General features: G+C 37.3%; 1 protein-coding gene across 1 annotated transcript in view; it reads right to left on the reverse strand.

Annotated features, from left to right (window-relative positions):
* MPP6 (membrane palmitoylated protein 6) overlaps positions 1 to 23,638 on the reverse strand; it is a 45,927-nt gene that overhangs the window by 3,550 nt on the left and 18,739 nt on the right. The window contains exons 2-10 of the mRNA XM_009282042.2: positions 20,052 to 20,170; positions 15,522 to 15,674; positions 8,353 to 8,505; positions 7,594 to 7,821; positions 6,261 to 6,392; positions 3,933 to 4,032; positions 3,304 to 3,372; positions 2,206 to 2,367; positions 403 to 605 (exon numbers count right to left, since the gene is read on the reverse strand). Of these exons, the coding sequence (XP_009280317.1) occupies positions 403 to 605; positions 2,206 to 2,367; positions 3,304 to 3,372; positions 3,933 to 4,032; positions 6,261 to 6,392; positions 7,594 to 7,821; positions 8,353 to 8,505; positions 15,522 to 15,674; positions 20,052 to 20,168 (1,317 nt within the window). The 5' untranslated portion in view covers positions 20,169 to 20,170. The remainder of the gene's footprint in view (positions 1 to 402; positions 606 to 2,205; positions 2,368 to 3,303; positions 3,373 to 3,932; positions 4,033 to 6,260; positions 6,393 to 7,593; positions 7,822 to 8,352; positions 8,506 to 15,521; positions 15,675 to 20,051; positions 20,171 to 23,638) is intronic.

The raw sequence follows: 23,638 nt of genomic DNA on the forward strand, positions 1-23,638 counted from the left end.
AGCAAAGCAAAAGAAAAAAAACTCCTAAGTTTGAGAATGACTCACCACATGTCCCCATTACTTAAGGGGCACTGCAAAACTCGTCTGTTACCACGGGCAGAAACACAGAAGCAAAGATTCTTATTTCTATTTTAGAAACTCCTACGCTGCCTTTTGAAATGCTCAACATCATTCTTTCCTTGGCTAAGAAGATTATTTACTACTCTGCAAGACTCCTCTTCCATGCAGAATCTAAGTTGGGTTTTTTCCCACCTTTCTAACTCATTCCAACTAAGTGCCACAAATGCAAGAATACAGTTGATATTGTAATCTTTAAACCAGATAAGAAGCCTTCAAATTTAAAGGCATAGCTCTTCAACATTATACTCCTACACTTGTAGTGTAACACTGTAAATGATATACCTGTGGATTCACATCCAAGATGCAGGTCCTTCCTGTCTGAACAACTTCAAGGATGGAATCAATTTTGGTGCCGTAGAGATTTCCTTCATATTCTCCATGCTCTAAATATCTGCCAGCTTTAATATCCATCTCCATTTCAGCTCGTGACACAAATCTGTACGCTTGCCCATCCTTTTCATCATCCCTTGGCTTTCGTGAAGTAACTAAACAAAAAAATTTAAAATATAAATGGAGTGTTTTCTTTTTATATTTGGAATACAAATATGAGACTGGACTGCCTATTAGGTTAGGGAGAGTATAATACACATTAATATACAATTATAATTGTTCCATATTAATTAATTAATTAGACTAATTAATTTTTCTAATGTAAGTTTCAAAACTGAGCACAGCCGCTCCTGTTCCCTTTATTTTCCTGTATGTTGCTTACCCACCCATTTGCTTATTTACTTTGTATTACTCCTTCATACCATGCACAACACTCATTCATCTCATCTTTTTAATTATCCACTTAATAAAATAATTATTTAAATGACTTGGAAATCAAATGGAAATTTAACTCTCAAATGTCAAATGTACTTCTGAAAATAACTGAGCACACATCAGAATCTGCCCTGCCCGGCCCTGCCCCCCAAACCTTAGCACATACTTTGCTCACTGTATTTGCCCTGTTATTCAGGGCAGAATTACCTGAGCTACCTATAAAGAAAGTTAGCCTAAATGTCAGAAGAAGCCGAGCCACCGTAGCAGAATCTTAGTGGAGGCCAGCTAATGCTGCTTTCCAGGACAACTTACCCTTTAAAGCAAGGTAAATTCACTGCAGAGAGATTAAAGCCAATATTAAGTAAAACATTGGCAGCCATCTTGGGTGTTGGCTACACTGTGCAGTACAGACATTATTTAAGCAAGAAAGTGAAAATAAAACAAAATGAAATATCAGATTATTACTGACTTTGCCGTCCTATCACCATATTACCTGCCCACTACTTGCATTTAATTAGATTTGAACTCTAGAATATATTAAACATAACAGTGAATGGATCCGTTTGGTAATACTTGTATCACCACTTGGTGCCATACTACCACTTGGTGAGGAGAATAATAACGTAGCTAGGGTGGACTTCTCTGGTCAGCAGTCAAACAGGAGGGGACAGTTAAAAAAAAATAAAGATCTTGTGAATGAGCAAAGTGACTATCTGGAAGGAAGGCAAGAAAACAATACTTCCGTAAGGGAGGAGGTTTTTTTCTGAAGTTGATAGGGAGAAAAAAAGAAAGATCATGGGCTTGAGGCTAGATGTATTAAAATATCAGATTATCATACAAATCTTGGAGATCACAAACACCAGTTTTATTGGAAGTTTGTTGCTTTTCCCTACATTTCTAATACTAAAGTAACAATTTATAATGCCTATGGTGCTTCTAAAGATGGAAAAATAAACGGCAGACCTGAGAAACTCTATTGGCTGTTCATTACAAAAGTCTACTAGGAACTTTGAGAATCCCTTCAGTAACTGATGGTGACCGACACTGAAGAAACCTAACAGACTGAAATACTGCACATACAAAAATTGTTTTTCTGCAGCATCAGTAACATTTAACTGCTAGTTACAAATATTTTCACTGTCATCATATGTTAGTCCAGTTGTCTGAGAAGATGAAGAACCTTTTGTTTTCCCATCCTATACAATTTTTATACTCTGATAAAATTACTCCTACCCTAAATCACTGCGATAAACATCAGGTATTTTCCAGATAATCAGAGACTCAAAGTATGATATTACAATAGGAATGCTGACAACTTACATGGCACTGTAGTTCCAAACCTAGTAGGATTCAGTACTATGAACCTGTTCTTCAAACTTCTTCGCCCCACTCCTTGGGCCCCAATTAAGACCAGTGTTTTCCTCTGAAAAGGAGGCATTTTGGCTACTTCCTCATAGATCTGGATTTCATGACGATCAAATTCTACATTGAAAAGTGTACAAAAAATAGTTAATACACAGTCAGTACAGTAAGAAAAAAAACCGTAGGCAGTCCTGCTATGTATCAACAGACCACATATGAATATAAATAGTACTCAAAGGGCATTAAGTCTGATACAAGCTTTCTTGCTTTAAATTGGTATGGGAATAAAATAGTTACCCCTTCATGGACAGCATAAGGTCAGATTATTACCTTTACTTCCAAGGAGAAAATTCAAGATTGATCAGAATGGGAAAACTGTGATTAACAATTAGTGAGTTTTCACAGAATCCCAGAATGGTTGAGGTTGGAAGGCGCCTCTGGAGGTCATCTGGTCCAACCCTCCTGCTCAGCCAGGGCCGCCTGGAGATGGTTGCTCAGGGCCATGTCCAAACGGCTGTTGAATATCTTCAAGGAGGGAGACTCCACAACCTCTCTGGGCAAACTGCGCCAGTGCTCAGTCACCCTCACAGTGGAAAAAGTGCTTCCTGATGTTCAGGGTATTCATAACATTGATGAGATCCCCCCTGAGCCTTCTCTTCTCCAGGCTGAACAGTCCCAGCTCTCTCAGCCTTTCCTCATAGGAGAGATGCTCCAGTCCATCATCTTCGTATGTCCGTATCTCTCTTGCACTGGGGAGCAGCCCAGTACCCTTCAGGTGTGGCCCCACCAGTGCTGAGTAGAGATATCCCTCAAACTGCTGGCAACAAAGCTTTCACTTTTTTTCTCTTTTAACACAAAGTTCTTCTCTGACTTCCACCCACCGAAGATGTACTCAGCACCACCATATCTTCACTGGTCACTGTTGCTTTTAAACCAGAAGAACTGTCTGATCTATCAAATTTATAATCAAATATTTTACTGCAAATCTTTCAGCTTTGGATACACTAGACTCTGCAAGTTTAGAAGCCTAGAGAACATTTGATCCATAAGAGATACCTGCGTTTCTTGTAGTGAGATACATCATCTTTTTCTTTTTTTTGCTGCTTATGGTTCCGCAGAAAGGCCCTAGAAATAAAAATTGAGACAAACTCATCATTTTTGTTAAATGTGTTTTCCCAAAGCTTATTTACATGAACATATGCAAGTTTAGATTAATTAAATTTACAAGGACTATTTTAGAATTTTATATATTCTAGGGCAGGAGATCACATCTATTTTCATACACATCAAATGGCATAGTAAAAACCGAACACAGAGAAAAAAAATAATTTTCCTAGAAAGCTTTGTATAAAGCAGCAGAAAAATCCATTAAACATGTTTAATTTATTAACTTTCAGTGCATACTATAAAAACACAATTAAAAAAAAAAAAAAAGAGCTAATTCTTATGCCCTTCCCACCTCATTTAGCTTTTCATCAGCAGGTGGCAAAACTGATTCATGTATCTATGAAGACTAAAGACAGACTTTAGCCTTTGTCCTTTAGTCAAAGCCAAAATACAATAATTAGCATTTTGCAATATTCTGTGTATTCTCACACAGCAGTTTTTGAGTATCTATGAAGGCAGGAAAAGCAAAACAAATGGAGTCAGAGCAAAATCTGTTCCTGAAATTCATTAAATCTCACCTGAGTTGTCCCAGTCCCTCCTAACAAAGGCCTTTCTCTTCTCTTCCAGGAACTGGCTAGGAATAAGCCCTGCACTTCCTCCTTCTTTGACATGACTAGCCTGGAAAAAGAAAAAATAAAAGTCATAGGTAACTTGTGAGAAGCATTTTTCTCATCGATATGGTATTGACTGACTTTCACACTGCCAGAGTTTCTCAATGGTGAGTATCGATACATTTACTACCGAGACTTGGAAATTCAAACTCAGATGTGGATATTAAAATTCTGTCTTACAGTAACTGTGTCTTGCCATTGAGTATTAAAATTCAGGAAACTTTAATAAAATAGATAGAAGTTTCATAACTGGTTGCCATTAAGTTAGTAAGCTCCCATAGCCATAAACTTTTGGCATCAAAATCCTAAATGGAATTCTATGGCTCCAGACATTGAACTCTCAAGTGACAAAACTCGAGACTTTCTAGTACACAAGTACACTTATTTTGTATTCTTGAGCTGCTCCAAACAGGTTCCAGTGCAGCTTATTAACTCTCATTTCACAAAAAGTGAATGCCATTAACACATGCCTAATCATGCCTTCAAGCTTTCTGCACTAAGTAACTACAGATTTAAAATCTTAGTAACTGAAGTATTCCTGGTAATGAATGTTTGGCTAAGATACTCCATAAAGTAATTTCATGGCAAGCTCAATTCTCAGCAAGCTTAACACATACAAACACACAATTGCAAAATGTTACACTTTTCTTCTCCATAACCGATCTGCCTGTCTCTTGCTAACAGGAACTGTTTGCTTTCCAACTTGTATGCTTTTACCTATGACTAACTGATTTTTTACAGTTAGCAAGTTTTCAATTACAGGCTAGCGCTTCTAGAAAGCACAAGGGAAAACTAACAGTGGCATGATCTGCATAGCAACACTTGCAACACACTGTGCTGGTTTAATGCATTTCATTTTTACCACTGATCGAGTGTTTAAGATTTAGCATTTATTTCTCCTGGACTCCCACAAGTTACAAGCTGCAGAATTTGAAAAGCAATAGAGAAGACAGCATGTAAGCTAAACGTCAAACTACTCCGGAGTTTTGGAGTGTCTAACGTCTGAAACTAATTAACTAAATTTTCTGCCTTCCCTCACACTTTTTATTCTCTCTCTTTTTGTTATTACTGTCACTGACAAGCAACAGAATTCAGCAACAGTTGTTGATGTATATTCAAATATTTTTGTTGCTTTTAAAGAAGTCATACATACATTGCTCTCAAGTAACGTTTGGCTTACTATTGCTTGTTATCTAGCAAAGGGTGAGCAATTTAGGAGTGGAAAGGGAAATTAATAATGCTAAACTCTTTGCCTAGATCGCTACCGCTACTTGCAATTTTGAGTATCTCAGTTGAGAAAAGTGTCTTGAAGGTTCACTCATCCCACTTTCAAAGGCACTGATGATGTTTAATTGTGTGTATAGTGTCTTGAAAAAATAAAAATAACATAAGCCCTGGATTACATTTCTACTGAAGGACTGAATGTAGAAATACGACCTTAAAGCAGGATAAACTGTTAATATTTGAAATAGTGCCAAACACTTTCCTAGATCCCACCGCTACTTGCAATTTTGAGTATCTCAGTTGAGGAAAGTGTCTTGAAGGTTCACTCATCCCACTTTCAAAGGCACTGATGATGTTTAATTGTGTGTATAGTGTCTTGAAAAAATAAAAATAACATAAGCCCTGGATTACATTTCTACTGAAGGACTGAATGTAGAAATACGACCTTAAAGCAGGATAAACTGTTAATATTTGAAATAGTGCCAAACACTTTGATTATGAACATGCATGTTACAGCTCACAGACATCGACCACCACTGTGGAAATAAAAGATACAGCTTCTCCAAATAGCTATTCTCACCCCTCTTCAAATCCACAGGGTTAATTTCCCTCTCCCTCCTCAACTCTGAGCACTCAGGAAGGGGTCCACTTCTTCCACAGTCGCTGTCAGGGAAGACTTACCACAGTTAACATAGTCAACCTAAGAGTTTCTGCTAGAAGTTGTCCACTTAAACTGATTTTGGAATGTCTAGGCTTACGATACAAGAACAAAGACAAATAAACAGTAGTAATAGCAAAATGAGTGTTACACATACAATTTATACCATTCAACTTTCTCTAGTATTTCAATTGTTAATATCTTGGTATTAGCTTGAAATTGGATTGCAGTGTAAATATTTTTTCTTATATCTGCTGTTAAATGGAAGGAGATCATAATTTAAAGAGTTTATTATTAAGGCAACTAGTGAGGCTTTTCGGATTTTATTTTATATTTTTAATCTTTTTACCAACCTGCCACCAATTTGGATCTTCCCGGTTTACAATCTGAAGAATTTCTCCTTTAGAAAATTTCAAACCTGCTTCTTTGCATGGGATGAGATTGTCGTTATATGGATTATAATCAAAATGACACTTCACAAAAATCTGAAATGTGTAAAAATTTACAAAGCTTAAACATTATAAAACACATTTTTACTAATTTATCTGTCAAACTGAAGTAATGTCTTTACCTACAGCATAAAAAGTGTGACACGAAAAGTTTGACAACTTGCATTTGGCAAGTAAAATACAATCTATGGAAAAAAACTGACAAATACCAGCTGAGAGAGTAGAAATAATCAGCAGTGCAAACCTTGGCTGAAGGAGCTTCACGATAAAAATAAAAAGCCAACTGTTCTGTTTGGACAATGTATTACAAAACACTCATTTTTGCCTTTCAGTATATACAACTCAATTAGTATTCTGACTTTAAATTACTTAAAAATATAAAAAATTCTCAGAACGTGAGCACTGCATTCAAGGCTTGCGGAATCTTAAGAATTAATTTTGCCATGAACTCAATGTTTTAAAACAAACAAGACATGTGACGGCTTAAGACTCAAATTTGATGCAGGGGAAGAAACAATAAGTTGCATCAGTAGACTGGAAACATCTTTGACTTTTTTCTACCAGGTTGGGGAGCAAAGGAAGCAGTGCACCTGCCTCAAATACAGCACATTCCCTCAGCATCTACTCAATGTACGCATAGTCTATTATAGTCACGGGCGTTAAGACCCACTACCTGAAGGAGTGTCTTACAAGACATTTCAAATGCACTGATTTAGAGCAACAAGTTACTTCAGCGGTGGAGAAATTGACAGCCTACAGCAACAACAACAGGATAAGGAATAGCCACCATCCAAGTTCCTACTTAGGTCAGTGAGTTCAAGCTTATCTGTTGAATTCAGTGTGTTTCTGAATCCTCTAAAACAGATTACTTGGACACTGACCATGTTACAAACACATGCAGTTCACTGCAGTTTAGTGTGATTGTAGCTAGGTCATCTGAGGTCACTGGATGTCAAAGAAACATGCTTTATATGTAGTATACAAATGCTTATCAATCTTTGATACTAATTATAATTTTTTAGGCAGGCATACTAGGTGTGGTATTAATCTACTGAATAAACCCATTTCCAAAACGTACTTAAAGGTAAATACAGGCATCTACATTTTAGCCTTCCTTCTAACATTAAATACACAAAATAATCAAAACATGTCTAATCCAAAATCTTAAAATAATCTTATGCGATGAAGTACCAAGCAGAAGTTCTTTTGACAGAACTGTTAGAAATGTGCTACTGACCTGTTGAGGAAGAACAGTGTCTCTGTAGCTGGGGAGAATCTTCAGAGTGACGCTGCCACTAATATTCTTCAGCAGTTCCTGCAATTCTTTTGGATTATTTCCAACCTCATGGCCATTCACCTCTTTAATAATGTCACCTACATGCAGAAGACCTTGTCGATCTATCATTCCTCCATGAAGAATTCGTGCTATTACCAGATCATTGTTCTCAACTCTAAACGTAACACCCTGAAAGAGGTATGTGACACCTAGTTTACCGTTGTTTGAATTTCAATTTCATTTTACCATTACCTCAAGCAAAAATAATACAGCTATGGGATATTCTATCTACCCCAATGAAAAGAGACAGTAATAGTTACTACAGTGTAAGAGTTCCTAATAAACAGATAAGCATCAGGTGACACAAAAGTGCTTTCAGACAAGGTTTTCATATGACCAAACAATGACTGTCTTGTTCTTGATTGCATGCAATCCTGTCATTTTGTATCAGGACTAAACAGATGTTGTGTTAGTCAGTTATGCTAGCAAGTCATTCAGCCTAGTGACTGCCTATTCATTATCCCATAATTTCTTAAAGAGAACGGGATGGAGAACACACAAATATATTCTTATTTCAACCTCTCAATACTGATCCTATCACTCATTAAATTACACAACATAATAATGAAAAGAATTAAAACGTAATGCAAGACATTAGGCACATGCAAATGCTTTCACTCGCACTTTAAATTAAAGACACACTCATCTTCACTTACTTACCAGTGGTTCTCCTGCTCTTTTGTGAATTCCAAGAATACGAATAGCATCTACTGGAATGATCTGGTTGTTAACTGAAGAATTATTGACTTCTGGGCTAGAAGGAGGGGAATCGTAACATTTTGAAGCCACAATATCATGTGCTTCCAAGAGTGACTGTAAAGAAACAGAAAAAGCCTTTTTTAAATCATGAAATAACCATTTGCAAAAGGATTTAGTGCTGAATAACCACTGAAACTGCCCTTTTGGGACCAGATATTAACACTCTTACTCACATGGAATGGAGCAAAAATTCACTTTCATGTTTGTATGAAATACAAGTGCTCACATGGCCTGATAAGCCTACTGTCTCAGCAAATATGCTCTCTTTTGTAAATACAAATGCTTCTTCTTAAGGAGGTACAGGAGAAATGTAATGAATTTGGGAGGAATATGTGAACTTGCAGGGAAGACGATGGAAAAAGGAGCACCTAAAATAGTCTTTCACCTCATGAGACAATATCTGAGCAAATGTTTAAAGTAAACGAACAACCCACTGCAAAAAAAATGAAGATAACTCATCTTTAGATACTTGCGTCTAATGTAATAAAATTTTCCTCCACAGTAATTTGGAAGTAACTGTAAATTAAAGATAATTACAGGTATGCAAGGATTTCTAGCAATCTGCAGAATGAGTGCTTTCTGCTTGCAGAAAGCCAAGGCAGAATTCTAGCACCAAATGAATCCAAATTGACAGAATTCACTTTTTGGAAGACAAGAACTCAGACCTTATAGTTAATGGTGTTTCACCAGTCCACATGCGTAAGTACAAACCAAAAGGAAGAGACACAAATAAATATAATCATCTTTGGAAGACAATGCAATTTAGACTTAATTTTCTTGTAAAAGATACTTTAAGATTTAAAGAAAGTATTTCTAAGACAATACATACAGGTAAAAAAAGATCAAACTTGGGAAATTAGACAATGGAGACTTTCCATCTTAAAGAGGAAAAGGGACACCCTGTAACCACCATATATAGTAGTTCAAGATAAAGCAGCCTGTAGCAGAGTCTCACTGACACATACAGGAAGGGGAAAAAAAGCAAGTAGAGGAAATGCCTACTAGGCCCCAACCAACATAGCTTTGTTTCAAACAGCGACCTCATGAGATATGGTCTTAAGTTAGATCACTGACTGGTGTCAAATAAGTAGCTAAAGAGAAGACACCGAGGACAGGACATCATAGGGATTATCATTGGCAGTGACACGCACATGCCAGAGGAAGACAGCAAACTACTAGAAAGTAGAGCTGGTGAGCAGGTGACATTTAAGCAAATTTAACAATTTTGCTATGCAGCCTGCTCCATTCTTCTGTAAGTCACCTCTAACCTAAAAGTTGTGCAACCCTATTAGTTCAGTGCTAAGCTCAACATGCAAGCCCTCAAAGTGTCACAAATCTGAACAGTCATTTTAATCTGCCTATTACACGATGACCCTGCTGATACTTCAACTTGAAGTTAGAAGGAGGTTCTAATTCACTGATTCTGTCCCTGCCATTAAGACTGTAAAGACAGCTGCTTATTGTGGCTGCTCTTGATACTGTGGACAGAAACCAAATCAAATTAAATAGTAAAAACAATCATTTATTTAAATCAAGCAGCTGTCTGATGATAGCAGTTTCTAATTCTTCATTATCCAAGGCACATCCAATCCAGAAACCAGGAGAACAGATCTCTGTTTCCCAATGTTTGCAAGCAACATTTTTGGATCTTTCTACATTTCCAAAATGAAACCAGCTAGTATCAACTACACATTTTAACACATTACCACTGACAAAACCAGGCAGATGCACCAGTTTTCTCTTTTGGTCACATGCTAGAACAAATGGTTCCCAAACTTTCTGGCCACAAACCACTAGATTTCTCATGGAGCCTTACAAATAACCATGCTTGTACAGCTCCCTGCCCTTAACGATCATATAATTTATGGATTATAATATGATCTACAGTCAAAAAACACTACTAAGCAAACAGTCTGTGCCATCCTTTGCAAATTAACACGCTCTGAAAGATTCTTCAGTTCTTAAATCTGATCCCATCATCCACATTCTGATCCTATTTATTCACTCAGTTTCATGGATAAGCATGAATTCTTTTGACTGCTACTTAACCATCTCTCAATCACAAAATCTTTTCCCTGCTATTTACGTGATGGCTGAGTCACAGAAGCACTATCAGGGACTGTACATTGCTGCCCACAATTATAAAATGGTTTCTTTAAGAAAAGTAGTTTATTGGTTTCCTTAAAACAAGCCACAGTTAATTTATTACCTTCCCATACCTAACTCTCAGTTCTGAAAGTCAAGAATCTATACCAGTTTTACAAGACTGTTTCCAGCCAGCCAGGTGACGGCATACAGTCCTGAAGAACACTTAAACAAAGCCACCTGGCAACAGGGGCCATGTGTCTGTATCCACCGTCGGACTACTCTCCAACATTTTATGTCGCTCTCAGTTACTTTCTTATTTCAGTAATGTGGTTGAGTGATCTGAGAAATACAGTTGCAAGAAATTCACTTGTTTCTTTCTTACGGTATCGGAAGAAGTGATATCCTGTGCTTCTGCAACTCCAGAGCTCCACTGGAATCTGACCTTTCCCATACTGGTGCTAGAACACTTACAAAACCACTGCCAAAGTCTGCAAAACAACATGGACTGAATAATCAACAACTATAAAGCGGTTCAAAGTTTCCTCCATACCGCATATGTAAACAGGACCAGCTGACTATCCACGACCAGGTAACTGTAGAAAGGTTCTCATGATAAAAATGGCAATGTTGCTGGAATAAGGCATTTAGAAGAACTCTCTCTGTGTATCACAAGAGACATCGCACAATGGACATACAGTCCTGTGGCAGACAGTATGGCCCCTTTGTGCAAGATACTGTCATAAAGTAATCCATAAACTTAGAACATACCGACTTCTTTACAGTAGTTTTCTGTGGCTGTACTTATTTGACAGGTTAAAAAAAAATTTTAAAAAGTAATTAAAAATTCAGTAAACAAAGAAACATTAAACATCCAAGGCTCTCTACAGTGCTGAAGCCAAGTTCAAATTCAAAATTTGTTTTTCCCAAAAAAATTCTCAGCACAATCTATACAATTTATGAAGCATTGCCTGCTCTATATGATAACTATTTCCCCAACTGTGATCCAATAGAACAATTAAATTACAAATTGGGGGCTGGGAGTCGGGGGTATACACAAGAACAGAACAACTCTATGGTCTTGAATTTAGGACTCCTTTCCTAACGCTTCAGGCCTCAGAAGTACTGAAAATATTCCCATTCCTCTTTTATACACTAAATATGTGCTAGTCTTCTCTGATAACGCTGTTTAAAAATTAGAACTTAAAAAGTGGAGCAAAGGCCCCTAATGTACATGTGAAAAGAGGAGATTTTTCAAAGGCTGTTCTGGAAAAGTGAGGAAATAATTTAAGATCTTAGAGAAATCAGGGGGGCTGGCAAGGAGGCATGAATATGTGGGAAAAATAACCCTATAAATTACATCTGTCTAGGAGGCAACTTAAGATCACTTCCCTAAATGAAACATTTTAAAGATATGATTAGCAATTATAAAACTAACTATTAGAAGAAAATATTGGCTACTTTTCAGATTAAGTATTTTATTGCCAGCAGAATCTACTGTTTAGGATGAATGGCTTGCATAATTCTTGGAAAGATGAAAATAACTGAACAAGTTCTTCCGTAAGCAGCAGAAGTGATTCTTCTGCATGTTTAACCACTCCAATGGTGCGATACTTTCAACTCCTCCCTCTTCCCTCAAGGCAACATCTCCTACCACTCCTCTCTTCTGCTCTCCAGCTACTGTCTGGCAAGACCTGCTACAGCCTTTTCTACGCACTGCATGTGCCAGCTGGCTCTTCAATACATACTGGCCTGATGGCCAGCTATCAATACTGTGAAACTCATAAGAACTTAGTATCTTCCACACTTTGAACACTGAAAATTTTAGTTAAAACTAAAAGGGGTAAAAAGTGGAAGGGAAGAAAAAGAAAGGAATGAAAGGAGAAGAGAGAAAAGGGAGGGAACAGACAGTCAAACATAATAGTGTAACCATACATGCACCTGTACTCCGTAAGCTAGTCCGTCCCCAATGTATCTTCTGTAAAAATGTCTGAAAGAAATTAAGTTCTGTAACTCGGTAGTTTCAGCACTAAATGATACATTCAAATAAGCTATGGCACTGATGACTTGTATACCACGTTTGATACTTGTATGCCAAGGTAGGTTACAACCGTAAGATGACACTGTGATAAAGTGGCACCATTCATTTGTAAAGTACAGAATCAGCCTCTAAAACAGTTACACAATAGTGTCCATGAAACTACAAGAGTCAAGTCAAGGTGGCTTGTTTACACATTTACTGAACTGGAGAAAGGATGCAAATTACATTTTCTATAATTACAAATGACATTGTATTTTTCCTTTCTTCCTTAGGGGTCCCTTCTTGCGGAATTTGGAATATGCCTCCTTGCACCAAATGAGGCAGAAAGGATAGCACTTATTTCTTGAGTATTTAGTTAATTTTGTGTTTCCTTTTCAGAGAGGGAGATATATAGCCTCCCCAAGCCTTAGAAAGAATATTGTATTCACATTTTGGTCTGCAAATTTTCCTAGAAGCTCTTCTAGAGTGGTCATAACTACAATATCAGTTAAATAAAAACACTTAATCAAAATACTACTACTTTGGCCTCAGTTGTCTTTGTTGCCTGCCTCCAGATGGGGAATGGAAGCACAAAATTAAGGGCCAAAAAATACACCCTAATTTTAGGCCTCCAAACTGAATCACATCAGATCTACTTTTAAAAAGTAAGTAGCTAGCTTCTTTTTGCCTGTACGCAGTATCCAAAACTGTTCATTGTTTCTGCAAATGCGACTGAAGGCCTCACAACAGGCACTTAGAAAATTTAAAAAACAACACAAGTTAAAGCTGCTTCAGACTTTATTTTTTTTTTAAATGAACTCTAATTCTGACAGAGTGAAGGATAGGTTAGTTCTCCAGGGCAGCATTTAACTATCTTAACCATCAAATAGTCTTTTCTCTTCCTTTCGTACCTAATTTTTTCTGTACTATCCAGGCTTTGCAGCAAATGAAGTAGGGAGCTCTAGTAATAGCTTATTTGTCTTATACACCCATGATTCACTCAACAGTATAGTGAAAGAAGCAGAAGATTCTTTGCCCAGCTGGTCTCTGGACTTTGCCATCTCTCTTCAGAGATCATCGCTACAGTGCCTTTCAGAGTCAGTCTACTCCAGCAAGTCCTTTTCATCTTTTGATTCATCCTCTTCGATTTGTCAGCTTTAGTTTCTTTATCTAACACAATGGATCAGGTCTGTCACTGCACCAGTTGGCCCCCAATTCCAATCTTTTTGCGTTGTAACTACCAATTCCTCCAAACTCATCCTCTCCTTTTCCAGTACCAATTTCTGCTAAGGGATCAAAGACTGATTTGAAGGTTTATTCACCAGTAAGTCTCCAAATAATAGTCTTTGATCCTTTAGTTATGATGCCCTTCTGGACCGTCGTGGTTTAACCCTAGTCACCAACTGAGCACCACACAGCTGCTCGCTCACCCTCCCCACCCCCGGTGGGATGGGGGAGAGAATTGGAAGAGCAAAAGTAAGAAAACTCATGGGTTGAGATAAGAACAGTTTAATACTTGAAATAATAGAATAATAACAATAACAGTAATAAATTGTAATGGAATGTAAAACAAGAAGAGAGAGAGAAAAACAAAAACGGGGGGGGGGGACACGACCAAAAAACAAACGGTGATGTAACCGCTCACCACCTGCCGACCGACGCCCAGTCAGTCCCCAGGCAGCAATCACTGCCCCCCGGCCAACTCCCCCAGCTTATATACTGAGCATGACGTCACATGGTATGGAATATCCCTTTGGCCAGTTTGAGTCAGCTGTCCTGGCTATACTCCCTCCCAGCTTCTTGTGCACCTCCTCGCTGGCAGAGTACGGGAAGCTGAAAAGTCCTTGACTTAGTATAAACACTGCTTAGCAACAACTAAAACATCAGTGTGTTATCACATTATTCTCATGCTAAATCCAAAACACAGCACTAGAAAGAAAATTAACTCTATCCCAGCCAAAACCAGGACATGGACAAATAAGAGCACAAGGGAGGCCAACATACTGCTCTTCAGAAGAGGCAGAGGAACTGTCGGCACTCAGAATAGCTACTACCTCAAAAACTGAGCTCTTAAAGTGTTCCTTCTTCCAACAGGCCACAGCTTGACAGCATTTCCAGCGTTTATCTATGTTAAACAGTAATGCACCTCACTGCTATGTTTTTATAATGTATAACTGAAAATTTAGAAAAAAAAAAAATGTGTGTTTAAACTCATATAACCAAAAAATGTCTATGACTCTACACCTGTCTGCCAAAAGAAGCACATTTATATTGTGGCAAAAGCTTTGCTTATGTTATTCTACAGGACACCTGTAGCTAAGTACTAAAGTCAGCTGAAGCCTGCCTAGAAAGTCCAGAACCTATCAAGGATTTACAAACCCTAATCTTCAAGGGTCAGTACAGAAGCCAGTAACAGAATGGCAGCTATGGAAAAACATCTGCTTTTGACAAGCATATGTCAAAACTTCATTTATGTAGCAGAGCAACAGTGAGAGGGATGCAGAGTCTCAACTTAAGCTGCAGTGCAGATCACATCACAGAAGAATCACGTTCCTTCACTCTGCAAACTGTACATCTTACACATAAGTATGAATGCCGACATATGAACCAAAGTGCAGAATGGTCAGCATCAGGAATTAAGACCACCTGGAAATGCTAAGGATGAAGCCTTCAGGGAATTGTTATGGAAACTCAAGTCATATAGGAAGTAAATGTTTGTTCAAAATTTATAACAGAAACTCAAGTGGATTTTAATACAATAAATGAAGATATTCTTGAGGTGATAGCAAAGAATAAAATTGTGCTCATTCCTAACCCCACGTGGCTTCTGCTTTACCTTTCATTCAGAGTAAAACCCTACATATTAAAAGTTTGCTACAGTTCAGGTTTTATTTCATTATTATTTCTAGATCCATATGTGGACACTGATACAGTAAGTTGGTAATATACAGTAAAAAGGTGGCACCTGAAAATGAGGCTCCTTGAGTATTCCAACCAATTCTGCAATATTTTCATCTTTATTTATTAAGGGACTGATGTCTTCAAGAATTTCATTCACCAGCTCCAGATTGTTGTCACTGACAGCCTCAAGTTTAGAATCTTCCAGTCGCTCGTGAGCCTGTAAGATTAAATATATGAGACTATACTGTAAATAAGTTTCAAGAAGTTCCAACTTATAAACCTTTTAATTCATTTCTTGGTGCAACCTTTAGCAGGAAAGCCAGAAAAATTACATATAGTATAATCTGTATATTTTATCTTTAGAACTGCTGAAGGATTTTGCATGCTTAACTACATGACCCAACAAACTTTGTAAGTAGCACCTGTCAGAGGCTTGTATGTCCTTGTTTCCTATAACCTCTATGCTATACACACCAAACAGTCCTCTCTGAACAGTACAGCGCCTCAGATCTTTTCTGCTTCAGAACCCAGCACAAGTACATCTTCTAGAAGAAGGACAAAAAAGGAACTAAGGGATCTGCTCAGAAAAAAACAAAATCTGCAAGAGAAGCATTTACCTCAGGCTCCTCTCATTCAAACACCTTCAAAACAGCAAATTCTAAAGGAAAGTCTGCATAACTAAAGGAAATTCTAAAGAAAAGTCTGCAGCAAAGGCGGCTAACTGTATCCTGGGCTGCATTAGGAAGAGTGTTGCTAGAAGGTCGAGCTCTATTCAGCACTGGTGAGGCCACACCTAGAGTACTGTGTACAGTTCTGGACATACTGGAGAGAGACCAGCAAAGGGCCACAAAGATGATGAAGGGACTGGAGTACCTCACATTTGAGGAAAGGCTGAGGGAGCTGGGACTGTTTAGCCTCGGGAAGACAAGGCTCAGGGGGGATCTCATCACTGTGTATAAATACCTGAGGGAGGGGAAAAAAAGGACGGAGCCAGGCTCTTTTCAGTGGTGCCCAGTGACAGGACCAGAGGCAGTGGGCACAGACTGAAACACAGGAGGATCTGTCTAAACATAAGGAAACACTTTTTTGTTGTGAGGCTGACCGAGCACTGGCACAGTTTGCCCAGAGAGGTTGGAGTCTCCCTCCTTGGAGATATTAAAAAGCTGTCTGGACATCGTCCTGGGCAACCATCTCCAGATGACCCTGCTTGAGCAGGCGGGTTGGACCAGCTGCCCTCCAGAGGTACCTTCCAACTTCAACCATTCTGTGATAACTTTTCATCTCTTTCTAGAGCTATTGCTGCAGACATAACCCTTTCCTAAACACTGCAGATACTTAAATTCATTGAAAGGTAGGAACTTTGAGCTGCAAGAGAAACATCTCATAAATCCAAATGCTCTACTTATTTATTACAGGCAGTGCTGTATCATAAAATTAGGGAATAAGAGGCCAAAAATAACTAAGATTCTCAATGCACTCAATTAATAGTTATTTACAACACCACAGCAACAAGAAGTTCAGAAAAGAACAATCGCTTTGGCATGTAAAACCACAACAAATAACAGATATATTCAGGAGTCATCTATATATACTTCCCATATATATAATTTGAAGGTATGCACAACACATCTACTTTCTTATTAGTGCTTTAAAACAGATGTTAAAATACAATTTTGCTAAAACCAGAAAACTTGGGTTTCCTGAAATCATCTGTGTATTAAATTCTACTTCGTATCTATAAAATGGTATCTCTGCAGGACTGATGATCAAACACTGGAAAAGCTAACTTAACATAGAGAAAGACATTTCAAACATTCCCCAACACCAACACACACAAACCAAATGACCATGATTACAAAGTCATAGGAAGCCTGGCACCTACACACATTCTCCTTAATAAGGGAATGCTATTTTGTACATGATACGTACAGTAAACAATAACTTTCTTTTAAAGTTTACTTCTTTTACAGAAAATAAAAACACAAATCTATTGACTTTAACACAGAGTATAATCTAAATACAAATATCCTCACCCTTCACTCCAAAATCAAGGCCATGTATATACCAGGAAACAGAAAGTTTATCAGTCAACAACCTCTGTAATATGTTGGGGAGTAGCAGGATATGGAGTGGTATGAATAATTAAAAAAAAAAAAAAGAAAAGAAAAAATAAAAGGAATAGCTAACTTAAGATATTGCAATTATTTTTTTGTTCAGTTCAGTTAATCATTTCAGAAATAGTGATACTGAATTGAGTCTTTTGATTCATTTGATACTTATTATACTTGCCAAATGTTGAAATAGTAAGGCTTTTGCTTCCAACAATCTGACATCCTAAATACTGGACTCAATGCTTATAGATTACTCCTAAGATGTTTCCTTGGTCTGGGTTAGGCATTCACCTGGTATGCTGTAGGCTATGCTACAATACTAAAAGCAATAGTGTGATTGCAGAAAAGAAGATAAAGTTTTGAGGTTCAAAAGAATAGTTAACAAACCAGGAGAAGAGAATTTTGTCAAGACGGTTCAGTAGCAAAACTGAGTAAAATTCATTCATGTTCCAAATTCAACAACTGTTTTCAAAAAAGCGTAATAATTCTAAAGGCTAGTTAGGATTGAGCATAAATGTCAGAAAATGACAGGAAAATGCATTTTACAGTGATTACAGTTACTTCCCATTTCCCCTACCACCCACTGAAGAATGGAAAGGTACAGTGAAAGAACCCTATCTGAAAAAAGATCTGCAATTTCTACCTTGATGCCTTTATTCTAGACAGAAGTGTGAAATGAACTTAACGCAATTTTAAAAGATTAGCCAAACTTTGCATTGCAAAGTATTATAAACTAACTACTATGCTTATTGCTTGCCTTCATTTTTTTAAGGACTGAAAAGAAAAAATAAGCTTGTATGGCTCATGGCACATTTCCCTAAGTTTCTTTTTGTCCTTTTTGGGATACTTTACATAATGATTAGTGTTAATAACTGACTAATAAAGGAAAATGAAAAAGCTTTTATGTTTCTGGCTTGGTCTGAAATTAATCTGCTTAAATAATCTGACCATCTCAGGGTCCTGAGAATTGCCTATTCTGTTAATACTAGCTCTTCTAACAGAAAAACAAGTTTTATATATTTTTAGAGACAAATGGATATATATGAACTACATATACTTCATGAAATGTGTTGTCATTTTGATCTTGTCCTTATTTAGCTCTGCTGGTTAGGACTGAGTTTTTGGGTTTAATTCCAAAATAATTAGAAAAGAAAAGAAGAGTGAGGTCATGCCATATGAACACAATTAAAATCTTTCAGCATTCTAGATAAAGCAAGTTTATAGTTAAGAGTCTGTTTCCTTTAAAAGCACTTTTTTACATCTGCTAGTCATTAAATTCCACATAATTGTAATTGGCCATTAAAGCACAAATTCTTGATAAGAAAAAAATGCTTTGCAATGAACATTTTCTTCATGATAAATATTAAATTAAAGATGACATATGCAGCAGATACTGAAGTTGGAAACAACTCTAAGTAAGAAAATGCTTTTACTTTAGTAAATTTAGTATACAAATCTTTCCCTCTGCAGTCATCTCACTAGCAGATGAGACACATCCATTATTTCTAAGTTTATTACTATGCAATGTCTTCCACTTACAACCAATTTTTTTGAACAGTTAAACACAAGTAAATTCTTATATGAATTCTTATGAGAAGTTTTCCTTTCCAGATTTTTATACTGAGCAAAATCCCTGCACAACAATCCTTTAGCTTTACGGAATATTTCATGCCTGCCCAGAGGGCATTGCTTTCAGATGTCTATTCATATTAAAGAGACAGCTACATTTAAGTTAACTGTTTTTTCCTCATGAAAGGAGCTTATTTCTATGAAGTAAAATTAAGAAAGAATATAAGCGCTGTGCAATATTGACTGCATCTCCTACTACATTTTAATTACAGAGTCCAAAGATTTTTTGTAAATATCATCTTACTTATTTATAAATATATACCGTCTATAAATAAAAGATTTTCATAATGCAAGACCAAAACTAAGGATATCCCATGTCTCAGAGAGCTGACAATCAAAGGTCCCAGTATTACTCTGAGATCCAGGAAAGGGCATGGAGACAATATTTCACTGGGCTGACCAGAAAGTCATTTTGTGCCAAAGACAAAAAGAAAACTTGTTTACGCCATGAGGCAAAGAAGGTTATTGCTCTCACTTTTCATCTTTGGCGCAAATGCTAAAAGTCAGAAGGCATGTGGGTTTTGCACACAACAGTGGTCATGAGACTATACTGAAACCAACTGCTTCTAATTTCAAGTATTTTGACATTTTCTTCATAAATAAATTTACCACATTATTTCTGGAGTCTCTGAATTTTTCTTCTTCCTCTAGATTCTTCCATATAACAATAAATCAGCGTGCACAGAAATTACATTATACCAAATCTTCACCTTCAAGAACTCCTTCAAGTCTTTTAATAAGACATACCGTACATAAAAGCCATTGTTAATACCTCAATCCATACTCAATGTTCACACAACAATTTAAGAGTTAAAATATTCCCAGACTCTATTCAAAGCTGCAAGTTTAAATACCTTAGCAAGTGATCTTACAATAGGGTTTTCCATAATTCCTTTAAGAAAAATCAGGTCTATTTCTTCAGCACCTGTTGATGTCGGCAGATCAGTAAGGTTATCCAGGACCTGCTGCATGGCTGCTGACAAAACAAAAACATAAAGTAAGTACTGACCAAAATAGGCTTGCATAAATAGCAAAAGCTCTGGGAAACACCACGGTACTAACTTTAGAGATGTTAAGCAGCCAACTACATCTACTGAGAGCAAGTGGACAGGAAAAAGAACTTTTTGTTGTACTTGTTTGAAAGGTGGAAATAAAGGATCTATCCAAATCCTTATCATCACAATCAACTTAAATCCACGCCCAGCACATTCCTTTCAAGATTCACTACTACTCAAAGATTGAAAAAACCAAACAAGTATAAACTATGTATAAGTATAAACTATATCTTCCAAATACAGTAAAAGCAACTCACTCATGACTCTTTTTATTTAATCTCTCTTTCAGAGGAAGTTTTCAGCCCTCATACATATACCAACCAACTACAACTTTTACAATGCTTGTATAGGCAGACGTCACTGTTCTTAAAATGAACACATAGTTCCAAACCAATTTTTTTTAACTAAAAATTTGCTTACAAGGCAGCTCTTACCTTGGAGAGACTTGTGTCCGTCCCCAGCAGTCCTTTACAACCAGTTCTGACTTATTGCACTCCAGCACTAAGTGTAGATGGTGCAGATGCTAACACCAACCTGGCACCACAACACACTGCAATGGGAAGTATATCCTACAATGTGAAACACGTTGTGCCTGCCCAGTATCCTCAGTGGAGATTTTCCTGGCTATCTACAGACTCACAGAGAGAACTGCAGCAACTGGGGTGAGAGTGAGCAACGGTGCCCAAGAAAAAGTCAGAAAATCCCACCATCCCAGCTGTCCTGTCCCGTGAAGTAATTTAGGTGAGTGATGAGATTTATTTTATAACTGTGTGCTTCAACATTTAAGATCAAAAGTTGAACAAAACAAATCTTTTATGTTAGACAACAGGTTCAGTATGTTCACATATTACAAAGCTCTTGCGCATTTGGGCGTGTGTGCAGCAGCCCTTAGTGGGCATTACATCAGCTAGCCCCGAGCTTGCAGAGATGAACAAGGGCCAGCTTAGGCTGAGCACAAAAGGGGGCACCCCTGGAGACAGTTACGATGTCCTTTGCAAGGTAAATAGTCATTCTTTTCCTGTTTTCCAACATGTGACTAAATATTTTTATCTTGTAGTACTATCTTAGTAGTGAATAACCTATACTGTTCTTGTTTTTCACTGTATTCTTTTAAACTCCTGACAAGTTATATGTGCATGCTCAAACAGACACAAACATAGGTATACTAAAAAAAAAAATCTTCTGTTGAGATTCCCGACAAATGTTGAGATTCCCAACAAGCTAAAAAGCATTAGAACAACCACTGTGTACTGCAGTGCTCCACATGCTGCGTAGCTGCATATATCAAGAGAATTAGAAAGCCTATATGCTCCTTCTCCCACACAGGAATTTACCCTTAACTTTCCTCATTGCTTTATAATGAAAGCTATTATGAAACACTGCACAGTAACGGAACAAACAGCATTCTTAACACCTACTTTCTAATTTCAATTCTTCCTAGAAAATTTCATCCCAAGAAAAAATTTTCTGGCCATTCTTTCTGTCAAGTGGAACTGACTTTTCAACAATCAAATCATCTTGTGTGCCACATTTTAACTACAGCAGTGTATGTCAAAAGACTGCATTTTTTAAAAATATGTTTTAACCATACTTCTCGCTTTCAAAAAGTGAGTCTTCTGTGAAACCATGAGTAGGAGGGAAAATGACACTTACTTTATGCTTTCAGATTTTGAAGCAATATTATTTCTATTTTATAATAGACAAAGTGCTGTTAGCAATCACACATTACGTAAAGTCACCAAATCAACCTGTAAATAGTCCTCATCTTCCTCAGACTAGGTTATGTCCTATATCTTGACAGTTCAGCTGCAGATGCAACTGCCTTGTTTCACGTCTTCTCAATTCCCAGTTATAGATTCATGACTCTTAATGCAGTCATGCAGATGTTTCTAGCCAATTTACATAGTGTACTAGGTGCTGCATAAATACTGTAAGTGTTATAATAATAAGCTTTCTTTACATTTTTAAGTTACATAAATTGTTTTTAAGGGACTTCAGGTTAGCACTTTCGTTCTTATAAATAATCTGAGCAAAAATATAAAGCTTCCATCAGGTCAAAGGATGCACCTCAACTACCAGTTGTAATTCTAGCAGTTGATGCTGACAGAGGCGTGCATAATAAAGACATTCCTTACATATCTCCATGTTAATAAGCTGCTTCTTATGTAACCCTTTCAGAATTCTGCCTATCTTAGAATGATCAAGTAAAAAAATAAAATCCCTACATAAAAACTTTACCATCAAGGAGAAACTGTTAAGAGCAACATTAAGCTTCGCAAGAATTACTTTCAAGCTTTGTGCACCTAGACAGGGTATTTTCAAACAAATATTTTTTTAATAAAGTTTTCACAAATTCTAGCATCAAAACTGCTTAAGTATATTTTAGCATTCTTGGAAAGCAGCAAACACCTTTATCAACATACAGAGTTAAAAAAATTCACAAAGGCAGACGTGCATCGCAGGTGATCAAAACCAAAACCAGTTGTTTTCAGAAATAGCTTCCTATTGCTATGCATCTGATGGTTGCCTTCTCTCATGGCACAGCCATCATGGCAAGAGTCTTCTTAGCTATAAATAGTGTTGCCTCAATATTAGAAAGAAAAACAAAAAGGCAAGCATATGTAAGTTGGGATAAGGCACCTTTACTCATCCTGGACTGTTTATGTTTGAACACAGTGTGGGTCTCTATACTGCCTCAGTGTAGCTAGTTCCCCCATCTTAAAGGGAAGATCTTTCTAAACAGTTGAATAAAAAAAAATTATACTGTTAAGTACCCCTTTATTTTAACCAGCTACAAGGTTAAGTAAAAAATTTTTAGCACGAGAGAAAGCTTTAAGAAACTTCAACGAAGTCTTTGCACCTGTTACCTAGTACATGGTAGCTAGAAAATAGAGCAACGTTTATGTGCTTCACTGTGTTTATATGCTTCACAATGTTTCACTGCTTTACATTCACCTGACAAAAAAATTCAGAACATGACTAAATGTTATTTTTCAAAAAGTCATCAAGAGCATCTTCCAACAGGAATTATGTCAGCTGGTTTATTTAAAAAGAATAGACAACAATACATGGGTACTTTTTGTGACAGACTAGACTAAGCACTTTAATTTCAATGTTTTACTTTTATTATGCAAGTCACGGGCCAGCTTCAAACATATGTTTAATGTGAAATGCTAACATTTGCTCACATGTGAAAATAGCTTTGAAAGTCTGAGCAACATATTGACCTACATACGCCTTAGATATTCATACGTGTACTTCCAAACAATTTGATTTATCCAAGACAATTTAAGTGGGGGGGGGGGAGGAGGGGAAAAAAAAAGGGGGGGGGGGGGGGGGGGGGGGGGGGGGGGGGGGGGGGGGGGGGGGGGGGGGGGGGGGGGGGG

This window comes from Aptenodytes forsteri, unplaced genomic scaffold, assembly GCF_000699145.1.
Source record: "Aptenodytes forsteri isolate BGI_AS27 unplaced genomic scaffold, ASM69914v1 Scaffold164, whole genome shotgun sequence".
In the NCBI taxonomy this organism is placed as follows: Eukaryota; Metazoa; Chordata; class Aves; order Sphenisciformes; family Spheniscidae; genus Aptenodytes; species Aptenodytes forsteri.